General features: G+C 53.7%; 1 protein-coding gene across 1 annotated transcript; it reads left to right on the top strand.

Moving 5' to 3' along the window:
• Nucleotides 1-9,684: 9,684 nt before the first annotated feature.
• Nucleotides 9,685-10,830, top strand: SMIM38 (small integral membrane protein 38). The gene has a single exon (XM_033205250.1). The coding sequence runs from the start codon at nt 10,435-10,437 to the stop codon at nt 10,588-10,590; it is 156 nt and encodes a 51-aa protein (XP_033061141.1). The 5' UTR covers nt 9,685-10,434; the 3' UTR covers nt 10,591-10,830.
• The last annotated feature ends 852 nt before the right edge of the window (nt 10,831-11,682 follow it).

The following is an 11,682-nucleotide window of genomic DNA, read 5'->3' as shown; positions in this document are numbered from 1 at the left end:
CCCACACGAGCCATCAGATAGCGAATAACATCCCTACTTTGAGTGGTCATGTCCATTCTGAAAGGTCCACCAGTTCTCAGTATGAGGTGCTCTGGTGGTGCTGATGTCCAGTCACACATAGGGGTCGGTCAGGCTGGGCTAAGTCAGTTAGGTGACACATGACCCCATGGCGCAGTGGCTCTCAGCAGGACGGGTGGATATCTCTGCCACATTACGCATCCACCTGGGTCGGCTGAGACTGCTCCATGCACTCTTCACTCCAGGACCCAGGCTAGCAGGGCAGCCTCCTTCCAGAATAGTGCTCTTGTCCTGGAAGAGGGAAAAGAGAACATGGTAAACCATGCCCCAGCTTATTTATTTATTTATGTATTTGAGATGGAGTCTCGCTCTGTCGCTCAGGTTGGAGTGCAGTGACACGATCTTGGCTCACTGCTACCTCCTCCACCCAGATTCAAGCAATTCTTCTGCCTCAGCCTCCCAAGTAGCTGAGACTACAGGAGTGCGCCACCATGCCTGGCTAATTTTTTTTGTATTATTAGTTGAGATGCGGTTTCACCATATTGGCCAGGCTGGTCTCGAACTCCTGACCTTGTGATCTGCCTGCCTCGGCCTCCCAAAGTGCTGGGATTACACGCGTGAGCCACCACACCAGGACAGGAGTATTTCCTCCCTCATCTCGCTGGCCAAAGCGAGTCTCGTGGCCACTCCTGAGTTCAGCAGGGCAAGGACAGGGAGTCGTCCTGCAGGGCAGGGAGGCCAGGGCATGGGGAAGGAGTGATAGAGCCGCCTCCCCTGGCTCAGCATCTTCACCTGGGGCTCAGTGACAAGAGCCTGGGTGTGAACTTTCAAGTCAGGGCTCCCAGAGGCAACAGATACGTCCCACCTCTCCGAGCCTCCCATGCTCTATGTGTGCCAGAAACGGACAGTGGATATGGAGGCAACGTGTGGGTTGTCATGCCCTCTGTGACTATACAGGGTGGTTGGTGTTTTCGTCTTTGTTAATAGCCCCACAGTGCTCACTGCTAAGGACGTTCAGTGGCACTTGGAAATGTGTTGCACGAGTGTGTGCACATAGGTTAGAGGCGGGGGCCGGCCACATGTGCTCTGCTTCTCGTGTGACTTCTTGGAGCCCCCACAGCCATGTGTGTACATCAGCCCTCAGCGGGTTGGTCAAGCTTGGACTCTGCCTGTGGAACCAATGCAGGGGCTGCTGGGCCCTTCTGATTCTCTCTCGGGAGCCTGGGGCTGGGAGGCCGGGACAGCAAAGTGTGGGTGCTGGATTTATTTATGGGTGAGGCTGATAGTGCCTTTAGGCTCAGGCAGAGCAGAGGGAGCCAATGAGCAGAGAGAAAGGGAAGCTGGAAGAAGTCAGGCAGAGAGACGCAGTGCCTTAGAAGGAGAGGTGGCCACCATGCTTCCTGGTGAGGTTCCAGGGGATGTGCCTGACCTAGCCCCCAGCGGAGGGATGTGCCTGGGCTAGCTTCCAGCCCCAGGACGGGCCTGAGCTAGCCTCCGCTGGGGGTCATGCTGTGTCCGGAATTGGTTCCTTCTGGTGGACTGTTGGTCTTGCTGACTTCAAGAATGAAGCCGCGGATCCTCGTGGTGAGTGTTACAGTTCTTAAAGACGGGGTGTCTGGAGCTTGTTCCTTCAGATGTTCAGATGCGTCCAGAGTTTCTTCCTTCCGGTGGGTATGTGGTCTTGCTGACTTCAGGAGTGAAGCTGCAGACCTTTGCAGTGAGTGTTACAGCTCTTAAAGATAGTGTGTCTGGAGTTGATTCGTTCAGATGTGTCCGGAGTTTCTTCCTTCTGGTGGGTTCATGGTCTGGCTGACTTCAGGAATGAAGCTGCAGACTTTTGCAGTGAGTGTTACAGTTCTTGAAGGTGGCGCGTCCAGAGTTGGTTGTTCCTCCCGGTGGGTTCGTGGTCTCCCTGACTTAAGGAATGAAGCTGCAGACCCTCGCGGTGTTACAGTTCATAAAGGTAGTGCAGACCCAAAGAGTGAGCAGCAGCAAGATTTATTGTGAAGAGCGAAAGAACAAAACTTCCACAGAGTGGAAGGGGACCAGAGTGAGTTGCCAATGCCAGCTAGGGTGGCCAGCTTCTAGTCCCTTATTTGGCCCCACCCACATCCTGCTGATTGGTCCATTTTACAGAGTACTGATTGGTCCGTTTTTACAGAGTGCTGATTGGTGCATTTACAAACCTTTAGCTAGACACAGAGCACTGATTGGTGCGTTTGTGCTGATTGGGGCGTTTACAAACCGTTAGCTAGACATAGAGTGCTGATTGGTGCATTTTTACAGCGTGCTGATTGGTGTGTTTACAAACCTTTAGCTAGACACAGAGTGCTGATTGGTGCGTTTTTACAGAGTGTTGATTGGTGCATTTACGAACCTTTAGCTAGATACAGAGAGCCAATTGGTGCGTTTTTACAGAGTGCTGATTGGTGCATTTACAAACCTTTAGCTAGACAGAAAAGTTCTCCAAGTCCCCACTCGACCCAGGAAGTCCAGCTGGCTTCACCTCTCAATGCCTAGGCTAGCCCCCAGCCACAGGATGAGCCCCAGTTAGCCTCTAGCCAAGAGGTCATGTCTGGACCAGCCTCTAGTGGGGGTCATGGTTGGGCTAGTCTGAGCAGCCTCCTCTTCCTGCTAAGTGAACACTGTCACCCACTGACAATGGAGACTCTGGGAGGCTCTGAACACACGTCCCTCAGGGTGGCTGTGAGACCACAGCATTTCTTTTTCTCTCTCTTTTTTAACTTTTATTTTAAATTCAGGGGTACATGTGCAGGTCTGTTACATAGGTAAACTTGTGTCATGGGGGTTTATTGTACAGATTATTTCATCACCCAGGTATTAAGACTAGTAACCATTAGTTATTTTTCCTGATCCTCTCCCTCCTCCCCTCCCATCCTCCATCTTTTAAACGGCCCCAGTATCTGTTCCCCTCTTTGTGTTCGTGTGTTCTCATCATTTAGCTCCCACTTTTAAGTGAGAACATGCAGTGTTTGGTTTTCTCTTCCTGCATTAGTTTGCTAAGGATAATGGTCTGTTGCTCCATCCATGTCCCTGCAAGGGATGTGTTGTCATTCTTTTTTATGGCTGTGTAGTATTCCATGATATATATGTGCCACAATTTCTTTCTTCATTGATGGACATTTAGGTTGATTCCATGTCTTTGCTATTGTGAATAGTGTTGCAATGACTGCACATGTGCATGTGTCTTTATAATAGAATTATTTATATTCCTTTGAGTATATACCTTGTAATGGGATTGCTGGGTCAAATGGTATTTCTCTCTTTGGTCTTTGAGGAATTGCCACACTGTCTTTCATGATGGTTGAGCTAATTTACACTCACACCAACAGTTTGTAAGTGTTCTTTTCTCTCCAGAGCCTCACTAGCATCTGCTGTTTTTTTTTTTTTTTTTTTTGACTTTTTAGTAGTAGCCATTCTGATTGGTGTGAGATGGTATCTCATTGTGGTTTTGACTTGCATTTTTCTAATGATCAGTGATGTTGAGCTTTTATTCATATGATTGTTGGCTGCATGTATGTCTTCTTTTGAAAAGTGTCTGTTCATGTCCTTTGGCCACTTTTTAATAGGGTTGTTCCTAAGCAAAAAGAAAAAAGCTGGCAGCATCACTCTACCTGACTTTGAACTCTACTACCAGGCTACAGTGACCAAAACAGCATGGTACAGGTACAAAAACAGACACATAGACCAATGGAACAGAATAGAGAACCCAGAAATAAGACCACACACCTACAATTAAATAATCTTTGACAAACCTGACAAAAACAAGCAACAGGGAAAGGATTCCCTATTCAATAAATGGTGCTGGGATAACTGGCTAGCCATATGCAGAAGATTAAAACTGGACCCCTTCCTTACACCATATACAAAAATTAACTCAAGAGGGATTAAATACTTAAATGGAAAACCCCAAACTATAAAAACCCTGAAAGACAACCTAGGCAAGCCTTTCAGGACACAGGCATGGGCAAAGATTTCATGATAAAGATGCCAAAAGCAATTGCAACAAGAGCAGAAATTGACAAATGGGATCTGCTTAAACTGAAGAGCTTCTGCACAGCAAAAGAAACTATCAACAGAGTCAACACGCCCTAGAGAATGGGAGAAAACTTTTGCAAACTATGTATCCGACCAAGGTCTAATATCCATAATCTATATGGAAATTAAATGAGACTACAGCCTTTCTAAGGTGACAGGAGATTTTCCTTGTGGCACACACTTGGTGATAACAGGGCACCTCCCGGTAACTCTGTCTGACTGAGAGCCCTGGAGCATCATGGGATTCTCATGTCCATTGTCCTTGGGCTGGGGTCCTGTTCCGAGGCACACTCCTGCTCACTCTCACAAAAATCATTTTGTGTGCACATGGCAGGCCTCCAACGTGTCTCCCTGTCCTTGTCCCCACCGCTTGGTTTCTTGTTTTATTTAGAAATCAAGAGAGAATCTAGGCTTGGGAAATGGCAGAGATTTCTCCAAGCTTAGCGCAATTCTTTTATCTTTTTTTTTTTTTTTTAATTTAATACCATTAGGTCATCTCCTTTAAAAAAAATTTCTGGGAAAATCTTTATTTTGTGTATTTCTCAAGCATCTTGACATTCCGTCTCAGAGTAATGGCCCAATCACTTCCTTCCAGCTCCCCTTCAAATTCCCTGTCGGCTTTATCTCTTGCAAATGTCTCCGTGCTGCAAAGCAAACTCCCCCTCCCCGGCCTCTCCACCCCCTCTCTGGGGACAAAGAAAAGGCCCCATACTCTCACTGAGGCCTGGGCAGACCAGATACATCATCACAGCCTAAGACGAGGAGGAGGCCTGGGAGCCTTCAAAGGTGCCTGCTCCAGAGTCCGCACAAACCTCTGCCTATTAACTCTTTCAAAGAGCGTTTGTGGGCTGTGAAAGCCGTCTGGGTTCATTGATTAAAAAAAAAAAAAGATATTGTCTTTAGGGCTGCTGAATATATTAATGAGTTGTCACGGCGGACAGTTAGGATTTGCAAAGGACGACAGTTACTGTTCACCTGCTTGTTGCCTTAAAATTTAAAATCATGTCCAAATGAAGACAGGTTTCAGGCACCTCTGCCAGCGCACACTACATTTGAGCCGCTGGCAGGGATGTTACTCTTCCTAAAACCCCAAAGAGTTAAGCTGAAATGGTTAATATCCCTGTCTCTGCCCCCCTCCTCCTGTATTCTAATGTATGAACCCGCTCGTTCAGATGTGAGTGGGTCTTGGGGACAGCTTGCCTTCCCTACGCAATTGTGTATGGTCCCCACTGAAATGTTCCTAAAAACACGATTTTTAAACGCTTATGCTCCACTAGACATCTCGCGCATCTAAGTACGTGTCGCCCAGCGTCCCGAGTGGGGTTCACTTTGTCTCTTCACACCCAGGGACTCTCAGCCCGAGGTGAGGAAAAGGAAGGGAGGTTATTAAGAATTCTGACAAGGTAGGCTGAATAAATTGTGTTTTCTTTGTGAGCCTTAATCCGGTGTTGTATTGGCTTCTTGGACATGGCTAATTTATTTGGAATTTCATTCTGTTCCTGACAGCGTCCTTGACTAGCTGTTTGATCACCCCGAGCGAAGTTACATACCAGCTTTCAACCGTTGGGAGGGCAGCGGCATCCTTTTTCTCAAGTACCTTCTCCTGGGTCGGGTTTTATGCCTGCAGCAGGACGTTTCAAACGGCTGGGGCCATCCCTTGTTAGGGAGAGAAACCGCCCGGGCAGGGGTCTCCCTCAATGAGGAAGCCCTCCACTTCCCCCACTCGTCCCACTGTTCGTGATTTTAATCTTCTTTTGTGGTGCAGGAAGAAAGAAAATTAATTTTCGCCCGTCTGTGTGTAGGGAGCATTTCAGTGGAAACCCGGTTTGAAATGCATGTTCTGTTGATTTCGGCAGCCTGCGCTGGCTGGGTTTGGGATGCAGCCTTCTCAGGGGAAGAGGTGATGGGCTGCAGACCTTCATGGGGTGGGAACTCAGGCTCCCCGTGGGCCCTGGACGGGGTCCTCATGTCCTGTGCTCCGTCTTGGCAGAAGTAAGAGTTGATGATGTGAATGCTCTCCCAACTCACCCATCTCTGCCATGGTTGTCTTTTTTTGGGGGCTGGGGTGGGGGAGCGGTTAAAGCAAGCATATTTTGCTGTTGCAAAAAGAAACAAAGAAAAAAAATAGCGATTTTCAACAGGACCCTGACATGTCTGAGAATGTCTCACTATCAACAAGGCTGTAGGTGGTGGTTTTGCAATTTTGGTGGAATCTGGTCTAAGGAAAACACGTGCTTCTTTTAATTTGGCCTCCCGGCTCTGATGCACGCGGCCGTCCTTGCTAAGAGCCTTCTGGGTGCCTGGAACTGTGCTAAGTCCTGGGGGATTTGGTAAGAGCTCGAGTTCTAGAAACACATGGAAGAGTTCAGAGGATGCTGGTGCTATGAAAATAACAAACAAAACCAACCAACCCACTGAAGCCCTGGGGGATGTGCCTGGCGGTCCCTGGGGGATGTGCCTGGTGGTCCCTGGGGGAGGGCGTTCAAGGTTCTTCCTGGGGCCAGCATTCGAGTCAGCCAAGTCCAGCTCATCTCTATGACATTTGGTCAGGGATTTCCCCTGCAAAGCCCTCTTATCCCCATCCTTGCTTGCAGAAGATGGGGAGGGATTATTATCCCCTCACCTTTTTTTTTTTGAGGTAGGGTCTTGTCCTGTTGCCCAGGCTGGAGTACAGTGGCTCGATCATGGCTCACTGCAACCTCTGCCTCTCAGGTTCAAGCGATCCTCCTGCCTCAGCCTCCTAGCTAGCTGGGACTGCAGGTGTGCACCACCACATCCAGCTAATTTTTTTTTTTTGTAGAGATGGGGTTTTGTCATGTTGCCCAGGTTGGCCTCGAACTCCTGAACCTTCTCACATCGGCCTCCCATAGTGCTGAGATTATTTTCCCCTTTTACTGAGGGGAGGAAACTGAGGCCCAGTGATGCTTCAGTGGAGACCAGCTTGCCTGGGGCTCACAGGAAGCGCTCATGAGGTTCTTGGGGGCTCTGTCCAAGGCTGTCACCTGGACTGAGGGCTGGTCCTGGGCGGGGACCAGGCTTTGGGGGCAAGAACTTGCACCTCCTTGTTGCTTCCACCCCAGGCCTTCCTCATGGAGCTCACCTGTGGAGAGGTTTCCTCTGCCAAGCATTTCGTCAGGAAACAGTGAGTGAGGGTGCGTCACTCACTGCTGTATCAACATTGAATATTTGGGTGCAGGAAGATGGCTGTTGGAGGTCCCGATGGCAACTTGCATTCCTGGATCCATCCTCAGAGGCCCGGGGCTGGGAGCATCCCAGATCCATCCTCAGAGGCCCGGGGCTGGGAGCATCCCCTGATCCATCTTCAGAGACCCAGGGCTGGGAGCATCCCTGATCCATCCTCAGAGGCCCAGGGCTGGGAGCCGCCACTGCCCAGCTCCATGCATTGCCATTGGCGGGGTCTGGGTCCACGCTGATGGGGAGCTCCTCTTGCTTATCCTGGATTATATTCACAGGCGGCTAACTCAGGGGGTGGTGTGACGGGGAAACACAGGAAGGGAGGAGTAGGGAGGGCAAGATGAAGGGGGGCAGGCTGGGAAGAGGGTGACTCCAGGCACAGCCACACATCCCTGGGATTGTCAGGGGGAGCTCTGAGGGCTCAGAGTGGCCTCTAGTTTGTCCTGCCCTGAAGCAGGGAACCCGGGCTACGTCCTGCCCAGGTCAGCCTTAGGTTAAGGGCTGCCTGGGGGAGGGAGCTTCCTGGGCCTTCGGGTCTCTGTGCATTGGGGTGGCTCCCATGGCCCAGGATGCCCTGGAGAAGGGTCCTGCTGGAAGCGAAAGAGCAGGGCAGCAGGCGGTGAGCCACAGGAGCTGGCGGAGGCTCCGAGCACAGGTCGCAGCCCCAACCGCAGCACTGCTGATGGTGAGACTGCTGATGGTGAGGGGACGTGGGGAGTTTCCCCTGAGGGTGGGAGGTCTCACAGTCCCCACGCTGCAGTGCTGTCGGTGCGCTGTGTCTGTGGCGTGCTCATGGTCACTCGCTTTTTCCCTGTGGCCTCGGCCACTTTATCCAGCAAGCAACCCCCTCTCTGGAGAAGGTGAGCCTGGACACCACCGGGAGGAGGCCACTCCCTTCCTCTCTCGAAGGGCACACTGACCTCGTCCTTGCTGATTCCCAGAGGCCCAGGGACGTCTGAGGGGGAGGGGCCAGGCCTCCTTGACCCCTGCGTGTGGACACCACGTGACTGGGGTGTGGCTGACTCTCTGTGTTGATTGGGTGCTTGGCAAACACAGACAGTTTTGTCCAAGGCCACCTTGATCCCCACCTGTCCAGGTTGAGAGGTGCCCTGCCTGGTGTGAGTGCCTCTGGCCTGAGCAGACGCCCCCGGCTCCCCCAGGACATGTCACCTGGAGAGGTGACCCTCTCAGGTAAGGGACACGCCCGCTGGCAGCAGCCTCTGCCTCCTCCCTGGTGCACAGCTGCTCCTGTCTGGGGACCCGCACTCCATGTGCCGATGGGCTTCCCCAGGAAGTCAGCAGGACTTTCCCTGGCCTTCTGGAAGGCCCCATCGCAAATGCACTGTTGATGCCTCACTGTGACGGGGTCCAGAGAGCTAACTCCCCACCTATGTTTGAAGTGATCTTCAAACCTCTGTGCATGGAAAACAAGCCCAGAGCTAAATGTTCCCTAAGTGAGTGGCCTCTGATAGCAGCGCTGGGCAGCCCAGTGGGTGCAGGGCACACCACGGATCGAGGAAGGGCCAGGCACGCTTCCCAGACGGCTTCTGCCAGTCCAGGCAGGGGCTCCAGGGTGGCAGCAGGAAGGCAGCTTAGGCAGTGCTCGGCTGAAGGTGAGGTAGCATCGCGCTCCACACTCCGTTTGAACGCGTGGTCCCGTTTGAATCTTCTGGAAAGGCTTGGCAGGGAGGACACTCATTGTGTAGGTCGGGAAGAAACTGAAGAGCTGGCTTCCGGCGACCAGCAATGGGCCCCAGAGCCCTGTGGCCAGGAAGGCTCCCGTTGCTGTTCTCTGTAGCTCAGGCTGGACATTTCCTGGTGAGAACTGGCTGAACTCCCAGGACCCAGCCACCAGAGACCTCTATTCCTCACGCTCAGCCCCATAGCTTCATGGGATGTAGGCTTCGAGTTAGAGGGGGCAGTGCTGGCGGTCTATCTCTCACCCACAGAAACTCGGCTGTGAGACGCCAGAGCTGGGCTTGGGGGGCAGAGCCTGTAGAGGTCAATGTGTCCTTATTGTGTGTGCACACGTGTGAGTCCGTGTGCACACAAGTGTATACTGTGTATGCACTCCCCCAGTGCTTCAAAGCAGGAGGTATCTGCTTCACTTTTTAACGCAAGATCTGCAGCTCTGGGAGGTTGCACAACTTGCCAGAGGTCGCTCAGCTAGTAGAAGGCGGGACTGACGTCAGGCCCAGGGTGACTGTGAGGTTGTCAGGGACCCTGCAGGCCTGTGCGCTCCAGCTTAGGGCTACAGGTCCCGTCTAAGGCTTCTTGGTGGGGGGTGGTGGGGGTGAACTGGAGGGAGGTGCTGCTGCAGGTCCACCAGTCCCCTTCCTGGGGGATGAAGCCAGTTTCCGTGCTGACCCCCTTGCTATCAGAGGCCCCGATCGCGGTCCCTGTGCTGCTGAGCTGTGTGTGGGGCCGCCTGTGGGCTGCGGCCGCCGTCCTCATCTTCTCCCCCTCTCTCCTTGGTTTTTCATCCACAGGATCCGTCCTCCTTCCCCGCGGTGGCCCCAGCCTCCCCGCCAAGCTTCCCGGCCCCCGCCCCATCCCAGGCCTGCTGCTGCGGAGACTGTGGGCCGGCGCTGGACGGCGCGGCCTCCAGAAGTGATAGCTAATTGGGGAGAGAAAGGGCCCAATTGTCTGGCGGGGCCGGAAGAGCCGCGTGGGCTGCTGAAAGCGCCGGGAGGAGGTGGCCGCTTCGCCCAGCAGCTGCCGCCGGGGATGTTTGCGGATTACGTCAGCGCTGGCGAGCAGGGGGCGCAGGGACAGCGAGGGGGGCCGGCTCCCGGCGGCCTCCCGCCCCCCAGGCCCCTGGACAATGCTGTCATTGTCAGCACAGAGAGTGGTTAATTCTGGATGAATGGTACACGGGCCTCTTGACCAAGGAGGCCGCTCGCCGTCCCCAGTCTGTCCTCTCACATGCCAGGGAGGCCCCAGGCTGGAGTCTGGCGGGCAGGTCTGGCCTGCTTGGTGGCACCGGAGAGAACAGGGCGGTCCCTTGGGGGCGCCGGCTGCAGAGGCCTCAGGCTGGAGGGAGCTTCCTGACCCCGGTCTGCACGGTGGCCACTTGGCAGTGCTGGGCTTGGGTGGCAGGGCCCCACTGCATCTCGGTTGGAGGGCAGAGGCTGCTGCTGCCCTGTGGTGCCGACCTCAGGCATGACCTCCTGGCCAGGTGGCAGCTCGGGCCCTGACCCGCTCCTGGCCCTGCTGGTGGTGATCCTGCTAGCACGCCTCATCCTGTGGTCCTGCCTGGGGACCTACATCGACTACAGACTGGCCCAGCGGCAGCCCCGGAAACCCAAGCAGGACTAGGCCTCTCTGCAGGCAGCCTCCTCCCCGCGCCCTGTCTCGAGACTCAGCTGGCCCTTCTGGTGGTGGTGGGAGGCGAGGGGAGCAGGACAGGCACATGACCCCCATGTCCCACCCCCGGTGCAGGAGCTCAGAGAGGCCTGAGATGGATTGTGCCTGCCCAGACTGACCAGGGCTGTCCCGTAGAGGCAGTTGGCCATGTGGGGAGATGGAGGGGCCGGCCTTGCAGGTCCATCACCAGGTTCTGGGGTCCCCGGTTGCAGGGAGTGATCCTGGGGGTAGGTCTTGTTTTAAGACCTTCTCTGCCTCCAATTCCTTATAAATATGCCTGCAGGGAGAGCTGGGTAAGCCAGAGGACTCAGGTGGAGGGACCACAAAGACAAAGGTGCAGATGGCTGTCTTGATTTCCCCAGAGCAGACCCCTGGGAAAGGTCTCAAGACGCACTTGTGAGACTGAGTTGACCAGCCAGATGCACTTGACTCTGGTTGAGCCTCTGCACACTCTCTAACGGTCTGAACCTCAGGGAACAATGATCCCTGCCTGCCCCGCTCTGCAGGATGTCATATGGGGGATGATTTAGGGGACAAGCCAAGGGACCTACCAATGCCCTCTGTTCATCTGTTCCTGCAAGTGTGGGGCTGGGACGTGGCCAGGAAGGCTGACAGGGCAGGGAAGTTGAGTTGAGGCCAAGCATCCAGTGCTCCCGCCCCGCCTCCCTAGCACATTCGCCGTGATGCCAGTGACCTAACCCACGGCTTGGGGAAGCTCAGTGGTTCTCATCCTGGCTCCATATTCAAGACTCTGGGGGAAATTCGGCAAACACCCATGTCCAAGCTCCACACTGTATTTCCTGGGATGGTTCCAGCGGATTCTGGATTACAGCGAGGGCTGCTGACTATATGTGGAACTGTGAGATGGAAGGGACAACGGGTGGCAGCTCCAGGGAGGAGTATCGAACCAGATATTGTCCCAGGGAGACTAGGCCTGGTGATGTGGCAGTATCTTGCTCCCTGAGAGGTGATGGGTGTGCTAGGGACGCTCGCTCAGGGAATGTGGGCCAAGTCCTCTGAACACGAAGCTTGCACAGGGGATGA

Source organism: Trachypithecus francoisi, unplaced genomic scaffold, assembly GCF_009764315.1.
Source record: "Trachypithecus francoisi isolate TF-2019V2 unplaced genomic scaffold, Tfra_2.0 Lachesis_group8, whole genome shotgun sequence".
Taxonomy (NCBI): Eukaryota; Metazoa; Chordata; class Mammalia; order Primates; family Cercopithecidae; genus Trachypithecus; species Trachypithecus francoisi.
This window is presented reverse-complemented; position numbering and strand designations above follow the sequence as displayed.

Excerpts from the sequence above, each read along its gene's own strand:
- SMIM38 (XM_033205250.1), top strand. The coding sequence starts at position 10,435 with ATGACCTCCTGGCCAGGTGGCAGCTCGGGCCCTGACCCGCTCCTGGCC.